Source organism: Coturnix japonica, chromosome 27 (assembly GCF_001577835.2).
Source record: "Coturnix japonica isolate 7356 chromosome 27, Coturnix japonica 2.1, whole genome shotgun sequence".
NCBI classification, from domain to species: domain Eukaryota; kingdom Metazoa; phylum Chordata; class Aves; order Galliformes; family Phasianidae; genus Coturnix; species Coturnix japonica.
Window position 1 is genome coordinate 3,281,704 of NC_029542.1, and position 21,848 is coordinate 3,303,551.

Consider the following 21,848-nt stretch of genomic DNA (forward strand, 5'->3'; position numbering starts at 1 on the left):
CTCAACTCCAGGATTAAAATGATGAAGGTGGGGCTTTTATCATGAGGCAGCTTTACACCTACAGCCCACAAAGTGTGATGCTACAGAGCAGTGATGCAGGGGTAGCTGCCAGCCGCTGCCAGACCCCCTCATCTCCTTCCCAGCTGACCACTGAACTAAGTGTGTTGCCTATTCATGCTTTCAAAAACAAAAGTGGCAAGGAAAAGGTCATTTGCTGGGGACTCAGCCTGCCTGGCTCTGTCTGCAGAGGGGTGAGGTTGAACAGAAGGGTTGGCTTTGCTCGTGCATGGTGTGAAGGCTGTGTGAGCACATACATCTGCACGGCAGCTGAGACTCTATGGCAAAATGGATTCCATTTTAGCAACATCTGCTGCATGGTCAGTATTGTCTTAATATCTTCAGATAGGGCCTGAGGGGGACATCCAAGGTGCTGATCTCTGCCTCCAGGCTGTGGGATGGATGTACAATCCAAGACCAGCCAGCACACCTCCACACATTACACTACACTCAAAGCTACTACGATAACCTCAAGATCTGCAGCAAAAGACCAGAAATCACAATGTGTTTCAGCAGCCCAGATCTAAAGCTAAACCAACGAGGTAAACACTGCAACAGGAAACGTGTTGGGTGAAATCCCCACACATGCAGCGAGCACAAACCAGGCAGCAAAGGAAGGTGAAGCCCCACCAACAACACCTGCAAATCAACTCGCTGCTCGTTTGACATGAAGCAAAACTTCCCCCATCCCCTAAATATGATAAAGTGGTTTGTCTCTTGGGCAAGGCTCACTGACTGGCTTCTAATTCACTCTTTGCACCACGCTTTCAGAGCTACAGATATGCAGAAAACCCATGAGATGATCCTTCTCTTTGCAGTTGTAAGAGTGTTTTTCCTTCTGAGATTTGCATTGATCAGGTTTCATTGATCTCTCTGGCACGTCTGAAGGCAGTTTCTTCCATCTACATGACCCAGTTCATCCCTTTATAAACTCGGCTTTTAATGTTAGGCACTCTCAGCAAGCAGCTGCTTTTTATTTGCAGTCTGTAATGAACTGAGGAGGATTTCTATGGAGAAGCATTTAAATATTTATCCCTAAACACCTCCAGGTGAGAACAAGCATACAGATCCATCTACTGTACACCCACCTGCATGCATTACCATTCCTTGCATACAATAACAGCAGCTCCCATCTGCCAGGAGCCGTGGGCAGCTCACAGAAGTTCCCATTTTGCTCCCATAGGAGACTCACTTTTCCCAATCCTGCTTCATGAAACCCTACCTGACTAGCAGATGTAATGGCAAAGACTCCTGTCTGTGACGGAGATGCATTCCAGCAAGTCAGTCTGCTGTGCAAGGCCTTCTGAATGGCAGCAATGATTTCCATGCTGCATCCAGTGCTGCTGCAAAGCAATTCCTCACACAGCATCCCAAAAGCAAGAACGTGCTGCAAAACTACTGGCAGAGTGTGCAAACTCACATAGTAACATGCAAAGTAAAAGGGAAAGGATGGAAATCAAGTGAATTTTAGATTCAGAATAGGAAACTTGTGTGCTCCAAAGGCACCAAACATGCATTTAGACACAGTGCCTTCATCAGAGCCCTCCATTCTCACTGCTTTTACATATAGAGTTGCTGTCCCAACCTAAAATAACTCTGCAGTCATTAGAGGTGTTTTCTTTCAGATTAAGGAGGCTGGGTTCAAAATTTGGGAATACAAGGATGGAAAATATTAGCAGTATATCCCCATGGCCAGCCTGCATTAATTCATTTGTATAGCAGAGGAGCGGATGTGGGACTGTAGGTTAATCTAATGCAATGCCACTTTTGTTTTGTAGAGTGCAGTTTGCACTTATTGACTGTCAAAGGCAAGTTAAAGTGCACAACCCTCCTATTTCTCCGGGCAAGATAGAAATATGAGCAGCTATTACGCTCTATCCCCTTCCTATACAGGATGTAGGAAGTGGGGATGTTTAATTGCAGAGCAGCCAAGAGCTGCTTCTCTTCCTAAGCATTAGGGGATGGGGGTTTGGTTCTGTTTGGAACAGACCCAACCCATCTCCTGTTGTGCTGGGGGTCGGCACAGGGGGGGGTTAAAGCAATAGCCATACAGCTCCGGGTCTGCTGTACCAGCAGGTGCGCTGAATTGTGCGCTAATGAAGGAGATGCTCGCCTAACTGCCACCTGATTAAAATGCTAATGCAGGGAGTTCGCTATCAGCTGTGTTGTTGCTGGGGGAAGGGGGGGGGAGGGTTGGGCTTTTTGTAGTTAGTTGGGCAGAGCTCAGCACCTTGATTGCCTCTTGTGAGGCTGAAAGAGGAGGAGGAGGCATCGTTTGAGCAGAGCTCTGCAGTTCCTTCCACTTTCTTCGGGGTGTCCCCACCCCCTCTGCTTCCTTTCCTCGTTCTGTCCCTGCAGCTGAGGGACCAGAGCATCAGGTTTGACTGGTGGAAAGGAGGTGGCAGGGCCATGATCCCAGAGGACATTCAGAGACTCCTTGCAGGTAACCCCCAATTCCTCCTTGCTGCTCTCCTGTTTAGCAGGAAAGGCTTGCAGTTATTGCAGGGGAAGAGTCTGAAAGGCCTTTAGCATCTCATTGAGCTGATCCAGGGAGGGGAATGGGAGGTCTATAAGAGTTACTTTTCTTCTATAGCTGATGGGTGGCTTTGTGGTCCTCATGTTGTATGTGTGGCTTATGCATCCCTAATCCTGATGAGAGAAGCATAGGGGACGTGGCTGCTTGTCCCAGTGCTCTCAGTATTATGTGTGAGTGCCAGGAGTTGGTAGGTGGGTCTGTGCCTCTATTAGGAGAGGGGCAACTCTTTAGTGGTCTCGGGGGCTGTGCTTGTAGAGGAAGAGAGAGTATATAAAGTTAAGGGGTGTTTTCTCCCTACCACGTGCTTTCAATTAAAACATTGTGTGGGCTGTGCTGGCACCCAGCATCACTGGGTGAGCCAAAGGGCAGGCACACAGGGTAGAATAAACTTGTGTGTTGCAATGAGACCCCCCCCTTCCCCTGGCTTTTGCTACAGCTGTGGTAGTGCAAGTAACTGCTGTTTCTTTAGTGTCATCCTTTGGGGTGTATTTATGCAAACAGGGGAACCTATACTCAGGGTTTGTGGGTTTTTTTTTCTCTCCAGTATTGCCTTGCCTTCTGCAGTCACCTCTACTCACATGCTGGCTTCCCCCTACCCTGCTGACTCTCATTGACCTTCCTATATATAAAGCCTGAGCAGCAGCACTGCAGGCTGCAGCCTTAGCCCATTGCTGCATGTTGCTGGCACATCCTGCTGCTGTAGGTGCAGGCAGGTGGTGAGAAGGAGCTGTTTGCATTCTGCTGCTTGATGCTCTGAGCTGTTGTTTGAGCCTGACCTGCTCTGCCTCGAGGTTTCATGACCTTTGGTTTCCTGTTGCTCATCTCCTGACAGCACCAGCCCCAGTCATATCACAGAACAGCCTGGGTTGCAAAGGCCCATAATGTTCATCCAGTTCCAACCCCCTGCTGTGTGCAGGGTCACCAACCAGCAGCCCAGGCTGCCCAGAGCCACATCCAGCCTGGCCTTGAATGCCTGCAGGGATGGGGCATCCACAGCCTCCTTGGGCAACCTGATCCAGTGCATCAACACCCTCTGGGTGAAAAACTTACTCCTAATATCCAACCTAAACCTCCCCTGTCTCAGTTTAAAACCATTTCCCATTATCCTATTGTTATCCATCCTCATAAACAGTTGTTCCCACTCCTGTCTATATGCTTCCTTCAAGTATTGCAAGGCCACAATGAGGTCTCCCTGAAGTCACCCCAACACTGAGTTCCTTCCAGTCCTGGTTCCAACACCCAGAGCACACACTGAGCCTCCCAGCCCATCAAAGCTCCCTCCCAAATGCATTGTGTCTTCTCCCAGATGTAGGTGTGAATTCTCCCCTCTGCTTTTTAATCGCGGAGGCTTTGGTGGAGTTCACCCTTTCCCATTTTTGATGTGCAGCTCTTTATTGTTTGCTGCTGACGCTTCTGTAAACAACTCATTTCTGCACCTGCCACCTTCCTTTAACTTAGATTATTTTCTTGTTAGCTGACTGTTTTTAATTGAAGGCTTCAGATCTCCTTCTAAAGCACAGCCTTTGTTTGCTGACAAGTAGAGCAGGCTATGAATGGAGATTAATTGCATGTCACATACCTCTGTATCAAACTTGCTGTGTCTTAACAATCTATACAGACTCGAGGCCTTCCAGGGGCTGAGGAGGTTTCTTGCTATGCAGGAATCAGAGGAGCTTAAGCTCATCAGGTTTTCAAACTGTGTTATAATAAGAATTCTTGTATTTAATTAAAGCGTTACAACTCAAAGAGCCAACGTGTATTGGTGTATGGGCCATAATGTCTGCTTCCCTACATTAAGCTTTGTTCCATAGTGCAGGGCTGTATGCAAGGTGCCCAAAGGGCCAGTAGCCAACTGCTAGCTTCCATCAGCCTCACTGTTATCACAGAAGACATCTCTGAGGTTGCAGTGGTTGAAAGCTGATATATCATGGCTATCTTCTCTACGCTGTGATGCTGCAGTGCTTCTGAATGCTGATAGCCTTATATTTATGAATAGATGTGGTTGGGACAGTTATATTACTCTGATCACATCACAAATAAGCAGCCCAAGTTGTCGTTACTTGCATGGGGTTTCAGTTTTGGTTCAGTCCAAGAGGCTGTTTTGCAGTTTTCCTCTAAAGGCTGAAACAGTGGTTCTTAATGTGACTTGAGTTGGTTTTCTGTTGGCAGATGGGTAGAAAAGAACAACAAGTGTTGGTTGGGGTGTGGGCACAGGAGAGATGCACACAGCCTCTAAATACCTTTCAGCTCTGCTCTCTGAGTGATGATTAACTCAGAGATTTAGTGCTGCCATTAAAAGGTTATTTACTCACCAGACTGGGGTGGCTGTGACATAACTCTTACAATGCTGTGCTCTGCGTGTGGGATTAAAGTGGATGACTGCAATTGCCTCTAGAAACCCTCCTGAAGCACTTGATGAAATCTCAACTGTTTTCCTTTTTATTCCTTCCCCCCCTCTCTTACCTTTGGTAGCTGCAGGAAATGAAAGGGAGAGTCCTGTAAACTTTCGGAGTGGATCACAGAGAGCAATCTATAAACATCAAGAATATAACGTTACTGACAAGCAGTAAAACTAACATTGGGGTGATTTACTCCGGAGCTGCTTACATATTGCTCTTCCTGATCCACTTGGAGAGTTTATGGTCAGGCTTTCTTTTTCATTTCCTGGTGCTATAAACATTGTGGCTGGCTCTGAAAAGGGCTCTGCCTGCTTTGCAGGAGGGACCACAGTTCTGTTATAACTTATCCAGCAGCTGATCTGTGCTGACATGGCAGCAAGTAAATACCATATTGCAGCTGATGGCATGCTCACGGAGCTGATCTGTGCTTAAAAAGGGCACAAGAGCAGCTGATGTTGGCCCAGTTTGTGGTTCTTGTTTGTTCTCATTGCAGCCTGCAAGGGTTTCTCTCGCTGGCTGATCTCTACAGTGTTGTCTTAAAGCTGATTTGTACATAATAAACTGTCCCTTCAGCCTCCATCTCTTCTTACATTAAGTTTCTCAGGGCAAGGTTATGTTCTTGGTGCCTAGATATGTGTATGTGGTTCTTACTTATGTTATTTGTAAGCAGTGCAAGTCCAGCACTGTTTTGTTTGTCCTAAGTCAGTGCTGTATCTTGGAGGGGGAATTAAAACAGTGTAGAGATGTGCTGAAAATGAAACTTAACCAAAGCAAAAGATCCAGCAGAGCCTCAGTGGGATACCAGGCAGGGTGAGGGTGTTCTCTCCTCCTTCTTCAGGCTGCATCTCTCTGCTCCTCTTCATCACTGTAAAGACAAAGTGGGAAGGGATTCCTGTTTGTGGGGGTGCACATCTGCCCCGCTTCCTGAGCACACAGCTTGCTCTGTCCTTGCTTCTGTCCTTTGCTTCAGAAAGATGCGTTTCTCTATTTCCCCTCCAGCTCTCAGCCTTTCTTATGTTTGCCATAAATAGGTGATGAAAATAAGAGCTCGTGACTTTAGCAGGGGGAGTTATTCATTTCTCCTGTGGCACTTTGATCTTCTGTGCTCGCAGGTAGAGGAACTGTTTTGTTAAGGAGCTATAAAGGTTCCTGGGGCATGCTGAGCAGTGCTGGCTGCTGTACCGGCAGCTGAAGCATAAGGAGCTGCAAGTCTTGCAAGCAGGATATTAAACTGACATTAGTGTCACAGTATGGGGCGTGAATTAAAGGTTGGAGAGGGCTGTGGGTGTACAGCATCACAGCTTTGAAGCCAAGCTTTGCTAGAGGAAAGCAGCAGTAAAGCTGCCGGAGGACAGGGATGATGATGCTTTCATTTACAGAGCAGGTGTGGTTGGAAATGTTCTGTTTTTCTAAGAGGCTTCTGTTAGGAGTATAAATATTCATCCAAATAGAAGGCACTTAATCTACCTGTAGTCTCTTTGTCTTTCAGTTCAGGTTAGATTTCTACACCTAGCTGTGCTTTTCAAGTGAGAGAGTATCACATTTACTTCTGCCAAGCTGTCCTGTTGGGCAAGCACAATGTATCTGAGCATTAGCAGAGAACGTGGTGTGATATATCTGTATGTGGGTGAGTGCACAACCAACCTAGTGTTCAATGCCTGCTCCTTAGGAGGGTTATTTCAGTGAAAACCACAAGCTGGGATTTCATTTAAGTGATGGGTGTAAGGTGTCCGCTGTATTAGAAGTGTTTTGGCTACTTCTGTGAATGGCAGCCTTTCATAGCAGTGGATTTTTAGGGTTTGGGGATGTAGGGAGGTATATAGGAGGTGTTGGGTGCTGCACACAACAGAGTAAGGCAGTGGTTAATGAGAGAAGTAAATGCATGTGGTGGAAGAGTGATGTTCATGCAAGGCATCTGACCTGAGCTAACTCTAATTGCTGGGTGTCAGTGGGGGACAGACCCACTGGAAGCTGTGAATCCTGGTGTCTCATGGTGGGCTGACAGTCTGTCTTCCTCATATCTGCACTAGGGCTTTCTGATCCTTGAGATGCTGATGCTGTTCTCATCCAAGGATGGGTAGCATTAGCTTCCCATTAGCTTTAACTTGTTCCTTTCCCTTTACTCAGATGCTGAGTGCTTCCTGGTGGATGGACTGCAGAATGAAAACTTGAGCCCTAAAGCAAGGGAGCAGAGGAACACGATTCTCTTTGGCTTCCAGCAAGCCAAAGCCAGGTATGTGTTGTCTCTGTATGTGTCTCCTAATGAACAGTGCCATAACTTGGGGTACTGCATGCTGTATTCAGGCAATGGGACAATTGGCCTGTGCTTTGGAAGATAATGAGCATTCAGGAGCTGCTATAATTGAGAGTATGCTGTGTCCTTCTGTTTACATCAGCTGGTTATATTTGGTTGTCTGTGGAGTTAACAGACTCCAAAGGTAGGCAGTGATGCTTCTTAAAGCAGGAAACATGATTTGGGCAGCATCTGTACAGCTCTTTGCATACGAATCTGATGCTCTTCTTCCTTCACCACGGTGCTATTGGGGGTTTTGTGTATAGGGGGGAAAATCCATTACTTGATGCTGAGATATGTGGATAAATCAGTACAGTATACAAAGGCTCACACTGCTGGCTTGCTGCTGAAAGTATCCATTCCATGTGTGGCTCCTGAGCCCAAATACACATTGCATGTAATCTGGCACAGTAAAAAGGAGAGAAGATGATTTCCTATGTTAAACCTCTGAACTGTGTTCCCAAACCTGATGACCTCAGCCTTGTTCAGGTCTTGAATGAGGGTGGGAGCTGCGTCACTTGGATTCAAGAGCAAAGCAGACAAAGGTTGTGTTGCGGTGCTAGGGGAGGATCAAGGAACATAAAACAGAAAGCATGTTGCTGGAGGCTTAAATGCAACTTGGAGCCTCAGCTGCATTATATTTCTGGCTGGAAATGTGATGTATAGCTTGTTGTTAGTGTTCTAGTTAAAAGATATGAGTTGTGTCATTTGAAGTTAAGACCTGACAATAAAACTCAGGGTGGCTGAGTGATGGAAGCATCCCATTGAAATAAAACTGCTGTCAAGTCCCTGAGATGTAGAGAGTTTTATCCTTTGGAAGGGCACAGCCAGATCCTATTCCCTGCAGTCCCACTGAAGAACTTTGCAAGATGCCCTGCTGTATCTTAATCGATCTTTCCTGCTGGCTAATTATGCATCAGTTTTACTCAGCAACACGGGACTGTGTAATTATCAGCCTGGGTTGCCCTGAATAATTGAAACAAACGGGATGCAGAAGATGGAAGCCTTTGGAAATGGGGCTGTGATGTATCTAAGGTGCGTCTGGCAGTGCCTTGTAGTGCTGGGGAGGAACCTTTTGGTGTGGGTGGGTGCAGAGGGCTGATGTGGCTTCTGAGACATTGCCAGGTAGTGACTTTGGGTTGGAAAGAGTGAAGTAAACAGGACTATGAAACTAAAGTATTCAGACATTAAGTCAAGCTTATATTTATTCCCAGCGATCTTGAGAGCTTAGGAGTGATATATCCTTGTATGATCCAGCACTAGGTCTGTCTTGAATGAATTTTACAACCAGTACCATGGAACCTGATCAATGTGTGAAGTCCTGGATGTTCAGGTTAAGATATGGGCCCCAGCCCCGCTGCTTATTGAAACAGATTGCCAGTAAATGTGGAGGTGGAAGTGAGACCCATAGTAAAGAGCACAGGGCACTGCTGATTTCCTCCTTGTGTTTTATTGCTCGGTGGCATTTGGAAATGGTGAGAAGAGCAGTGTACAAATGCTCTCCTTCTGCCCTGAGCCATTAACGCAATGGTTTGTGGTGGGAGATGACTGTAATGATGACTCTCTTTTTATCTGAAAGGCTCTGAGCAAGCCCTGCTCCTGGTAGGGTGCACAGGTCTGTCCCTTTGGGGCTTCTTGTGGCTTCGTGGCTTCTGCTCAGGAAATCAGCAGCAGTCATGCTCAGGAAGCGCTGTATAACACAGTATAGGGTTTCATTGTTTGGGTTCATCATGGACATAAGTAAACTGCTGAACTACCAGGGAGAGACACACGGTCTCTGAAAGGGAAGAGCTTCATCTCAGCTGATTATCCTGAGCCGCTCTCATAAGTGTTCCTGTAACTTCAGGTCTTTGTATGGCAGCTCTCCCCATGGCCTCATAAGAGCCCCCGCCAGGAGGGCCCTGATGGCTGTAACAGGAACAAGTGCTGGGGCTCTGTCTCCACACATTACCTGGGAGGATATATTGTTCCCCTCTTGCCAGGAGGAGTGCGGTAGGTAGGGGCTGGATTATATTTGCAGCTTATATATGTATATATATTGAGGCAGTTAAGGGTATTTCTGCTCAAGGAGCTGTGTTAGAGGCACTGCCACAGTGCTTGTGGGAAGGCTGTCACCATACAGCTGAGTTACGAGTCCCTGTGCTGTTTTACTTTCAGAAACCATTTGGTTATTTAAAGTGTGTCACTGCATTGAAAAAATGTGGTGTTTTCTTTTGGTTCCCCCCTCTCTTTGCAAACTTGGACCCTGTTCTATTTTCTGATTTCATACACAAAACCTGGCGGTATATACATCCTTTTTTCCCCCCCTTTTGGGTGTTGATAGTCTCTTCTACTTTATTTCTTTCCCCAACTGCATCCATTAGACAAGCCATAGAGAGAAGCTGGAGGTGTGGTCCCCAACAGGACAGTGACAGCAACATCAACACCTTGACCAACAGCTGAGGATGCTGCTCTGGTGCTGCTAAAAACCAAAGTGTGATGTATAGAACTTGCTGATAAAGCAGCTTTGGTTTAAGGGAGGGCAGGGGGAGGATGCTGTGTGCCAGGCTGGGGTTATACTCACCTTCCAGAAACCCCAGAGCTTGTCAGTTGCTTCTGTTTTAGGTCGGTTGGTGCTGAGGGTTTGTTTCAAGCTGTTCCTTAGGAAGATTGCTGCTGTTTCTTATGTCTTAGCAAAGGCAGCTGCAGAGTGAGCAGCAGATGTCCAACACCTGGAATGAATCAGATACATGGCTCTGCTCAGGATCACAGACCTGTTCTTGTCCTTTGGCAAGAGCAGCAAGCAAAAAAAGATGTCATCTTGCTGTTAAATGACCTCACCTCAGCATTTAGGCCCTTCTAGAGCAGCTAGGATGGCAGGGGGTGAGATGGGGAGAATGGGAGTGACATATGGATATGGAGATAAATACTACCTCCATCTCTGTGGAGGCAGAGAGTTGTTTAAACTCCCTCTTGGAAGGCCAATTTGCACTGATGGATACAAACTGTTAGTATTTTTCCCCCCTTATAGTAGTGCTAAAAGGAGAATCCCAAGTTGGGAGGGACCCATAAGGATCATCAAGCCTGGCTCCTTCAAGGCAGACCTGTCCTATGCCAAAGCAGAGATGAAAAGGGCTTAATTAATGCTGTTTCTCATATAGACCCACTGGGAAATCCAGAGTAGGCCCCAAAGCTCAGTCTGCAAGTGAAAGCATAAGGATAAACCTATTGTGGTGTGAGGATCTTTGGGTTGTGCTGTGAATCTCAGCAAGCCATGGCAATGTATGGTATGTGTGTGCTGCTGCATTACTGAGCTGCTGGTTATACTGGTTTACAAGTGCAGATGAACTTGACACGGATCCTGGGGTTGAACTTGATGCTGCAATACTGCCTTATACATCAGATGCTGCTATGGGGCCGTAAATGGTTCACAAATGGAAATGCATCCATAACATTGCATAAAGCAGAGTAATTGGCCTGTTGTAGTCATCTCGAGTGTATTAACTGCCATCTATTGCTTCGTTTTCAACTCTACTGTAGAAGTTTGGAGTTTGGAAATTAAAGAAAAACTGATTTTTGGGGGGTAGTTTTGCTTCATTAGTGTAAATTCACTGCCTGTAGCTCATTATGCTGAATAATGTGCAATACCAAGATGAAAAGAGCTTAAGAATGTGACCTTATAGGGTGGATAATTGAACACATTAATGCTGGGGCTGGTCTGTAGTCCCACCATGTTGTCCTTCATTAGGCCAAGGGTGTGAGCAGAGAGGCATTCCTTATGTTAACAGCACTCCAATGGAGTAGTGACTTCTTATTAAGGTCCAGTGGAGTTAAGATGTTCTGAATTTATTCTGTAATCTCAGTAGGAGATTTCCCCCCCTCCTTCCTTTGGAGAGTGATGAGGAAGGAATTCTTTGCATTCACTTGGCCAAATTCAATTCAGCTGTTATCACATTCTACCTGCTTTTATACCTGGGGTGAACGCAGCCCCTCACTCAGCCAGTAATGCAGTTTGGTGCCGTTTGGCTTTGGCTCCTTTCAGTAATTCCCATCACTTCCATATCAGCTGATAAAATTACCCCTTATTTCACCATCCATTTCCTGGTGGATGCATTGTTAATCTGAAACCCGAGGACTGTAAATGATTGAGACTGTGTAACCAGATTCTCTGCCTATCTGCTGCTGTTTCTGGAGCATTTAGCTAGGAAATGCATTGAACTGGTTTGTAACAAGGCTGTGCTAATGGTGAGCTCCCCAACCCTCTTTATTTTCCTGTGCTTGAAATCTCGTACAGCATTGATTACTTTTTCATTTGTTTTTTTCTATTCTTTTCTTGCAAACATTTAAAAAGCAGCGAAAATTGTGCACCAAACGAATTAGACTGTCTTGGTATATCTAATTTAACAGCTGTGGTGATGTGAGTGTTCTTAATTGGACAAGAAAATGCCGGAAATTTGATTGAAACCTGACTATATTGCGTGGTTCCTGCTGAAATGGAGCCTGAGAGGAAAGTGGGGTTTAGGCTCTATAGATGCTAAAGCTGCAGGGAGACCATTATATCCATCAAGTTTGACCCCTGGCGTAATACAGACTGTAAGATCTCAGAAAACCATTTTGCTTCCAACACCAAATGGGTCTGCTTTGAATCCATCAGCATTGGGATGTGGCAAAGGGGTGCACATTGATCAGCCAGCTCACCCTGTGGGATGAAGGCTGGGTGTTGTCGTGTGTCTTAATTGCATTTCTGTTCCACTGATGGACTCAGTGACTTTCCTGCCTGGAGTTTGGCTCCTGCTGATCCCAGATCAGTCGGTCCCAGCAGCATCACTGTATCCAGGCAATGGTTTGTGAGTGCAAGAGCTCAGCACGGCTGCTTTCCTGAAGGTAAAGCCTTATCCCCACTCTATGGATAAGTGGATATGGATAAGGCAGTGGAAGGTTCTCCTTTGGAAGGAGGCATTCTGCCTAACTCAGTGACTCAGTTTCCCACTGCAATGTGACAAAACCACTTTCTTTTCCTTGTGACCGTTCACCCTCTGAGGTCTGTTTATACAGTTGAGTTTGACTGGGGCCCATTGGAGACACAGCTGCTCCGAGACTGATGAATTAGGGCTGGGATGTGCATGTTTTTTAGGAGCAAAGCACATAAACCCTTTCAGACAAGTGACACTTACTCATACTCATGTTTTCTTGCATGAGCAACGTTTCATGTTTCCAATGGAACCAATTCCTGTCTGGCCCCAAAATATGCACCGATGAGGTGAGAGAGGTGGGTGGTTCACTGCAAACTATGTGGGGGGAAATGCTTGTAGGATGGCTGTTGTTCAAGTCCTGGCAGCACAGAGCTCATTCTTTGGCTTTGTGATGGAAACTGGATATCTTTGGGTTCGCTCCCTGCTCTACTTATCGCATCAAAATTCTCCATGGGTTTCCTTTGAGATGGTTTTGCTGGAGGTTAATCATATGGCAGGAGGTGTTCCCTCCCTCTCCACTTCTTCAAGGTCTGAGCGCAAACCTTTGCCTTTTCTGTGCTATTTCCTATGCTTTGAGTGCTGCCCTTCTTAAGGGATTCCTCTTGTAGCTGTTGGATGGAGAAAGAGAGTGGGAAGAGCACATACCAAAGCTCATCCTTCCCTCTGATGCAACCTTCAATACACACTGAGGGTCTGAGGGGAAGAATGTTTGTATTTGAGTAACTTCAGTGAGCAAACTGGAAACGCTGTGCCACCCTCAGTGGGTGCCCTGCAGGCTCCAGGTCTTCATGTGGCAGGTGAAGGAATTCAATCCTCACTTTAATCTTCCATAAGAACATCTTCTCCCCGCTCCTGATTCAATCTTAAAACTCTTTCATTCTCTTCTTCAGCCTTTCCAGAGCGAAAATGATCAAAGCAGGAGATGAAAGACTCATCCTGATCCGATGAGATAAGAATTTTGACCGTTTCCTTATGCCTCAGTAAAATAAATAACCAAAAGCAACGCATCTTTTTTGGTATATTTTTGTCCCCCCTCCCCTCTTTGATTTGATCAGAGTGAAACTAACGTGGGCTTGCTGGCCCGGTAGGAAATGGAACTCAATTTAACATTTTTTTAAACCATTTTACTGTATTAAAAATGACAGAGGTTAGAAACAAAGCTCTTATACTTTTATTGAACTGGAATGAGAAGTGACAGAAAATCATTTTGGTCCTAGTGCAGTAAATGTTATCACTAAAACATGTTCAGGGGAGATTAGGACAGTCTCTCAAGCACAGGAGACAAAAGTTCACCAAACGAGAAGTGATTTCTCAGTCCTTGTCTCGGGATCAGTATCTGTTCAGGTTTGGGGATGGATGGGGTTGGGGTGAGGAGGAAGGATGAGGACTTTGGAGCTCTGCGTGTTGTAGAGTAGGGGAATAAAGGCATGGAGCTGCTCTGACTGTTCCTCTGACCTTAGGTGTGTGCTGGGATGGAAAGAGGAGGTACAGCTGCCATAGGATGCATAGGAAAGAGTTGGTATTAATAGGGGACTGCTGTTAAGAGCACCCAAGGATCAAGGGATATCTGCAGCCCTTTCTAGCTGCTGCTATGGCTCCTTCCAATGTATTTAGCTGTTATTTATCACCACAGCAGCCCGTTCTCCCAGAAAAATCCCTTGGCTGCACGTGTTTTCTTTTCCTTCTTGTCCAAAAGAAAACGAGACAAATAAATATTATGCCCTTAATCAGAATTCTGTTGTTGTTTTCTAATTAATCTGTGTCAGTAGCTCGAATGTTTGTATTAAATCATTTTCTTCATGAAAGCTTTTAATGAGTAAACAAATTGATTGGATTTTTACAGACTGGATTCTTGCCACTGATGCCTATAGACCAATCCTTTGTTATGCATTTTGCTTGTGAATGGGTCACTTTGTGGTTTCTCCCAACTCCTTGATCAGTTTCCAAACTATGCCTGTGCTGTTTCCATATTAAAATGATTCATGCTATAACCAAAGGCATTCTCAGAAGTGTTGTGAGAGAGAAATCATGGAGGATTTCTTTCCATCATGGCCATCCCTATAGTGGATGTTTGTCCTGGCCTTCTGAACTAGAAACTCCAGGCTTTGAGATATTAGTGCAGGAGAATTGGGAAGCATGGATTTGGTAATGTGGGTTTTCATATTCATGGCTCTGCAGGGAGGTTCTTGCAGTTCTGGGTCAGTGATCTTCCTATGCTTCTAAATGAGGATGGTGCCTTTGCTAGATGGAGGTGGCCAAAGAAGCAGAGAGCTGGGATGGGGGAGGAAAATGAGAACGAAACTGGAAGGCACAGAGATGCAAAGGCTGATCAGGGCCATCTCAGTATGTTCAAGCATGTTATTGAGTTCTTAACGTGACCTGCTCTCAGAAGAGCTGCAGGACAGATTGCATCCCTGAAAGCAGCTCTTTGCAGTCGAGGCTGTGAAGGGAATGGCCATTTAAACCTCTCTGCATTGAGACCTGCAGTAAGAGGAAGAAGTTGAGAGCCTTCGAAGCTCTTGCATTGGAGGGGATCTGGTTAGCAAAAGGGGGGTTTATTAAGTATCAGGGGATGTCCCAAATCCAGCTAGCATCAGTAGGACTTGTTACCTCTGTTTGTTTCTTGCACAAAATACATTTAGACCATTCACTGGCAGCATGTCTGGTATGATTCTCCCATCTGTCACTTATTCATCAGGCTGGAAAAAACAAAAGTCATTGCAAAAATCATATATGCTTATGCTCGTTTCTTTCATTTATTGATGTATTTTTTGTCTTGTAGGTACCACTTGGAGTTTCTGCCCCGAGGTGAGTACAAGCTGGTGGGAAGGAGGGGGGATTCTCACTGTTGGGGAGCAGGGGAGGGCTGGTTGTGTGCTGATTTCTTTGCAGAGCTGATGAGGAGCTTAAAATGAACTTAGAGCTGTGTGTGGGGCAGCTCTTAGGGATGGAGGGGTGCAAAGCTGTGGTAAGGGCTATGGCAGGAGCCAGAGTTGGTATTCCTTTTGGGTAGAAGAGTGAGTAAATGGATGGGGCTTTGAGTGATGGATCCAATGGAAGGTTGCCCTGCCAGTGGTGTGGGGTTATGGTCGCTTCCAACCCAACCACTCTATGGGATATGAATATCTTGGACAAGCCCAGGAAATGGCTTTTGCCAGGAAATTTGGGCTTTGTAGGGTACCTGCAGGTCATCAGCAGTGTCAGTGAGTACTTCTGCGCATCCAGGGCAGCTTATGGATATATATTTCCTCAGGGTTGACTTTGAGCTCCTTTGACTCTGTATGGGATTGGTGTAGTTGAGCTGTTATTCCCAATTGGGGACATTAGGGTACAGCCAAGCTATGGCAAAGGCATGTGGTTTGGTGGGCTTGCTGCAAGCAATGAGTGCAGTAGGTGAGCACAAACAAGGATCTGCCAGCTCTCAAATGAGATGGGAGCTGGGGCTGTAATAAAAACCCCTGTGAGCATTTCTGAATCGGTTAATCCTTCATTTACTCCAGGAATAAATTCCAGTACGTTACCTCCTTGATCAGGGCCCACTTCCAGCACATCCTGCCTATCTGGCAACACAGAAATGTCAGAAATGCAGCAGCGCTGCAATTCCCTTTAGAACAGTGTTATCACATTTTAATATGAGCCTCAGTGCAGCCTCGGTGCTTCTAATTGCTTTCAAACCATTGTTTTCATGCGTTCGGTTGATGAACCCAGCATCTGGCATCATTTGAGAAAGTACAACAGACAGCTGTGCTCAAAATTAAAGGGGGGGAAAAAAAAGTGAGGAAGGATTAGAACACATAAAAGGGCTCAAAATTAGTCGTGTGGGTTGATTTTTCTTTCTTAATTTGGAAAGTTCGATTCAGAAGGTGGAGGGAGGGATCTGCTTTTGTTCTGTTTGAAATATCACGTTCCTTTATGGAGCTGGAAGCCTAAATAATGTTAGGAGGGTTGGTTGGTGGAGCTGGAGAGTTGATTTGTAAATGCAGCTCGTGGCAGGGCTGTATGGAGTTATGCTGTGTGAGCATTTGGGTCTTGAGGTGCAGAGCAAACTGAACTCATCCCAGTGGCATTTTGGAGATCCAAAGCTATCCTGTAGAAATGCACTAAAAATAGAGCAAAATGTGGGCAGGGTGCAGGGAATTAAGCTGTGGGAGGAGGAGAGGTGGTGATGGGACTTGGTGTGTGTGTGCTGGGTGGGGGAGAGCTGGAGATTGACTGTGAGGCTTGTGCCTTTTAAAAGGCAAAGCAGGTGACAAAGATAACAGGTCAATGGAGGTGGGGGGGAAGGAAGGGCTGATGCTTAGAAGGTTTGGGATGCTCATCTTAAGAGCAAAACCTCAATGGTTGCAGCTTTCCCACTGTGTTAGGTTCTGGTAATGGCCAAGAAAGTCAACTCGGGGCCTGGATCTGCTTTGCTTCTCCCTCAGGTTGTGCTTCTCAATTCAGAATTGAGTGCAGGGGAAACGTTCTGCATCAGCTTTGAGTAGAAAGGAGCGGTGTGAGGGAGCAGCACCAGGCCATTCCAGGGTACTGCAATGCATTGGGATTCATGGAGGGAGGGGGAAACCACAGGCAAGAGGAGATGGTTCATTGAGGAGAAGTGGGGAGCACTGCAAAAGAAGGGTTAGGAAAGGAGAGAGGTTCTTGTGGCTAAATAAGAGAGCTCTGCAGCAGGGCTGAAGTTTGGCTTTGCTGGAATGGAGCTCAGCATTGAATTGCTCCTTAAAAATCAGGAGCCTTCATGTTCTGCAACAGGCTTAAGTATCTGTGGAAAGCCCTAGGTCCCTTCTCTCATGGTGTATATATATTTACATGGAGTATGTATTGTTTTACCTCTGTTGGCCTTGCTTGCCTTGGCTCAGATGCACAGAGCTTCATGGGTCACTAGCTGTTAGAAGAGCTGGATGCCACAGCAGTGCATGAGATAAGCAGAGCCGAGGCACGCATGCAGTTTCCTTTCTTAACTGGCATTTTACAATGGCCTTAAGTATCAGATTTATGGAGTAGCTTTCCTCTAGGCAACCTCAAACGTATTGAATCAAACTGAAGCGGAGCTGGATGGGAGACGGAACCGCTGCTCCCTGCTATTGCATACTTGGTTCGTGTAGTTATGACAAGTACAAGTAGCAAATCATTAAAGCAGCAAAAACACCATCTTTACTGTAAAGATCCCCCTTTGAAGCTGAGGCGGAGTGTTCCTGAATTAATGGAGTGCATGGTGATTTTCTTAAGTTTTATTTATAAAAAAGCCTCTTTGCATCCATGCCAAGAGTCTCCAGCTCAGTGGTAAGCAGGGTTCAAGCACAGAAACCCGCTCTAGATTGATGATGTGTTGGAAAAGGCAAGGGGAAAAAATAGCAAATTGACAATATTTGTACCATATTGTTAAAATATCCATCCTATCACCATGCGTGGAATTCCCCTGCTTTATAAACACGAGTGCCAGCTCCAATCCTCGAGATGTCATAACACGGAGAGACAAAAAGAAAACACAAAACTTGGGTTCGAATGCCTTCTGAAGTCCTGGATGTGTTTGGGTGGTGTGTGGGACAGAGTTAATTAATGGCAAATAGAATATACACAAAGGCACATGTTCTTGGAGTTAAAAAAAGAAAAGCTTTAACATCAACACTTCTGACAGCTCCCTTTGTCAGCAACTGAGCTTTGCTTCCTGCAGCTCCAAGCATGGGGTTCTCCTCTCTATGGGCATTATAACCTGGGTAAACTAGTCTATAAAGAGAGTGCTTCTAGCATCCGAGTCTCTCATTTCATAGTCCTATAGACTCTAAGCAGTTGCATGGTGTTGCTTTTATATGGGCTTCTAAATGATGCTGTTACCTTATGAATGTATGTTGGAGGTGAGCAATGAGTCTAGGAGCAAACTTGGGCACATGGGTGCTCCTATTGATGTCCATGGGTAGAAAAAGCCAAGAGATGTGTAGCTTTGGTACCTTTGCTTTTTGTGTCTGATCTACTGACCCTCCAGCCTGTCCAATGCCAGAGTTTTGAAGCACTTTCCCTTCCCTACCGTGTTTCCAGTGCTGCATTGCTTTATAGAGCAGTAATTCTGCCCTTTAGTGAGACTCCATCCTTAAGCACAACTGGAAAATCACCCTCTGCCCTATTACAAATGAGCATCTCCCCCATTCCCTGCAGTGCCCATCACCCACTGTGTGCTCCCAGCTCTTGTCTTTGCACTCTCTGTTCATACTCCTATTTTCCCAACAGCCCAAAATTGCTGCAGATACAGGCAAGACAGCCTCCTTGTGTCTTGCCATTGGAATATGTTTGCTAAACTCCAGCTCCCTCATGGGTTTATTCCACTTCTTTCCTGTTTGCTCGGAAACAAACACAGGCTGACCCTCCAGAAGCTGCAACAGGCATTACTCAAAGCTACTCCTCTCTGCTACCATTGATGCACCTTTGTAGGTACCAAACTGTGTTTGCAGAGCTGCTCTATGAATTATTGCAGTGCACAAGTGCATGGCCCAGCTTCTCAGCTGCTGTTTTGCTGCATCCTTAGCAGAGCTGCTAACTCAGGAGATGAACCAAAGCACAGCTTTGTGATCTTCCTGTTCCTCAGCATCCCCATTAAGTGACAGCTTTGCCTCTTCAAAGAGCCTCACAAGCACGAATTTATTTATGCCCAGACATTATAGGGAGCTTTTAGCTTGTTTTGCCCCCATTGGATAGGCTTTATATTTTGCTGGTGTGTTACCAGGTCATCAAAGAAAGACTAAATCTTGTTTACTTGTTTACATCCCATGGGAATCTGCTGCTGCTCCGGGTTTCAGCCTTGTTCCTAACCAGGCTGAGATGTGCTGTGCTTCCCCTGTCAGCAGCTGTTCTGTGTAGCTGCTGCCCACTTAAGAGGTGGAATATACAGCGCCTTTACTGAAAGGGTGCCAAGGGCTGCAAGAGAGGGAGGAAGTCAGAGGGGGAGGGAGAGAGCAAATGCACACTGAGAAAAGGAGGGGAAGGGAAAAGCAAAGAGGAGAGCTCTGCTGAAGAGGGGCTGGCTGGGGTGGTTTTGGTATAGGGGTAGGTGTGTTTTTGGGGGTTATTATAGGAGTAGATCCATAATCAGCGATGGGAGAGCTTTTAGGATTTGCATGTGACTCAATGAGGAGTCATGGCAAAGTTACAGTGTGAGCTCAGCAGATTTTGCATCTCCCTGGGTTTGGGGGGGTTCTGTGGGCATCCAAGTTTACCACAAGCTTAAGTTTGCTAAGCAAGAGCTTTGTGCTCTCATAGGGCAGCCCTGCTGAAGTGTTCTTCTAGGCAAGGCTTGCAGGTTGCAGGCTTCTTGAATATCACGTGCATAGGGGAGTTTTTGGTATGAGAGTAGGTGTTTTTTGGGGGTTATTATAGAAGTATATCCATAATCATTGATAATAGAGCCTTTAGTATTTACATGTGACTCAATGACATCCCGATTATCTTCTATCTCATATCACCATGAGGCTTCTTTGCTACATAACAGGGAGAGAAAACAGTTTAACCCCGAGCTTTCCAGCCTTCTTCAGGCTTATTCTCTCAGAGTAACCGAAGTAAGCCGAAACTTACACAGGTTTCAGCACCATAAAAGCCTCAGGCTCTTTGTAGGGCTTTGATAGGAGCAGGTTTTGCTCCCCAGCCTGTTTATCTCCCTTTAAGGACCTTGCAGCTGCACGGCTGGGTTTGCTCACCCAGAGCGATGCTGCGCGCTGCAGCCCCCCCTGCTGGCCGAACCGCGTTACTGCAGGCAGGAGAGATCAGTGCATGAGCTCCTTCCCCTTGTTGGTTTTGGCAGTTTTAGTGGCCCATTAATTTGCTTTACTACATGCAATTAGTAACAAGGCAAAATAAAAGTGGATATTGAGTGTGTGAGAAATTAGCCTTGGGTTGGATTCGTGTGTCAGCTGGCCAAGACCCGTTTGGGTCAACGTTAGGAAACCAAATATAAATGGGCTCCTTGTGGTTGAATGGAGGTCCTATGCTTTGCTTTTGACCCTATTGCAATGAAGTCAACCTGTCCAGCTCAGAGAACACAGCATAAACAGCGAGTTTTTCCTGCACATAGTTTATATCCCTGCCCCTAAGAAAGCATTGAAGTGGGATAAACACCTTGAGATCTGTCCATAAGGGTTCTTTCCTATGTGGTTTGTGATGACTGCTGTTGTTGGGATGGATGGGGAGGAAAGGAAGGACGTGTGTGTGCATCTCAATGGGCAACAAGCCCTGTTGAACACTCAGGTATATGCAGTGTTACTAAAAGGAACTTAGGATCCGAGTGCAGAAACTCAGTGCTTCCCAAAACCCCTCAGCTGTTGGTGTATTAATCACAGGGACAAATCACACAAATCCATATGGGTGCTTAGGAGCTGATGAAGCCTTGAAGGCATTCAAAAAAAAAGCAAACCTCGTACGTTTCCTGGCACATAAATGTGTTTTAAAAGGTGCGTAATTTATAATAGCAACGTTGACAGAGCTTTAACTACGCTGCAAAAGCTAAACTGTAATAGAGCTGCGTGTGAGCAGTACTTACTGCGTGGGTGCATCGCTGCTGATGTGTTTCCATGTGATCCTCTGTAATTTCAGCACTATGAAACCATAGTATTGATAATACAGCCCTGCTAAATGAGTCCCTGAAAACGTGGAGATATTAACAGCGTCGAGATGGGAGTTGGATCAGAGGCCTTTATTTTGTAGGGTGATGCCGAAGAGTCGTTACTTTAAAGCAGGAACTTTGTTTCCTTGAATATTAAGTGGAGTTGGGGATTTTCCTTCCGCTTTGGCACGAAATGCCTTATCATAAAGTGTAAATGGAACCCGCTCTGTATTGATTTTCCTCGTGCTCTAAAAAGATGCTTAATGAAACTCTGGGTACCTGAAGGCCTTTGCTGCGTGCCAAGTGAGTTTAATTGCAGTTCCCTTAACAAGCTCCTGGAGATGCTCCCCTTTCTACAGAGCAGCCCCTTCTGCCTATTGAAGTCCTCGTTCTTTCTGTCTGTTGCCATGCTTTCATTCACTGTTTGAACATATATGAAGGATAAAGTAAAGCTTAAAGGATCATAGAATGGTCTGGGTTGAAAAGAACCATGATGACCATCCAGTTTCAACCTCCATGCTATGTGTGGGGTCACCAACCACCATACCCTGCTTAGTGTGGATTCCTAGGCCTGGTACCCCAACCCTGGGGACATGATATGCCCCCCTGCACTTTGCCCATCCACATGAAGCAGTGGGTCTGTGTTAATTACACACAGTACCTTCAAGCCTCTCTTTCTGCTGCTGTGCAAGAACCTGTTGCCACAGAGTACATCAGGCAGCTGAAAGATGGCTTTCTTTCCTTTCCCCCTTTCCTCTTCCCACCTTTCCTATCTTCCCTATGCCACGACAATCACAACACAAGAGAAGGCACTGAGCACACTCAGGTGTAGCCAAGCAGTGCCAAGAGACCCCAAGATGAAGCATAAGCCCAAGGAACCTCTCACTCTTCCCCCTTGAAGTCAGTCTTGCAGTTGTTCATGCTCCAAAGCACGATGAGTTGAGTGGAGTTACTGAGGACCTGAGTAGGAAGATAGAGCAGCTCTGCGTCAGGTGCAGGGTAATTATTTGCTGGAGTTGTGTGC

General features: G+C 45.9%; 1 protein-coding gene across 2 annotated transcripts in view; it reads left to right on the top strand.

Annotated features, from left to right (window-relative positions):
• The first annotated feature begins 2,292 nt into the window (after positions 1-2,292).
• Positions 2,293-21,848, top strand: part of SKAP1 (src kinase associated phosphoprotein 1) — a 118,902-nt gene continuing 99,346 nt past the window's right edge. Inside the window, exons 1-3 of one of the 2 annotated variants that reach the window (XM_032440908.1) lie at positions 2,293-2,500; positions 7,120-7,225; positions 15,020-15,045. In XM_032440908.1, the coding sequence (XP_032296799.1) occupies positions 2,467-2,500; positions 7,120-7,225; positions 15,020-15,045 (166 nt within the window). In that variant the 5' untranslated portion in view covers positions 2,293-2,466. The remainder of the gene's footprint in view (positions 2,501-7,119; positions 7,226-15,019; positions 15,046-21,848) is intronic. The other variant, XM_015885596.2, reaches the window with a different exon arrangement.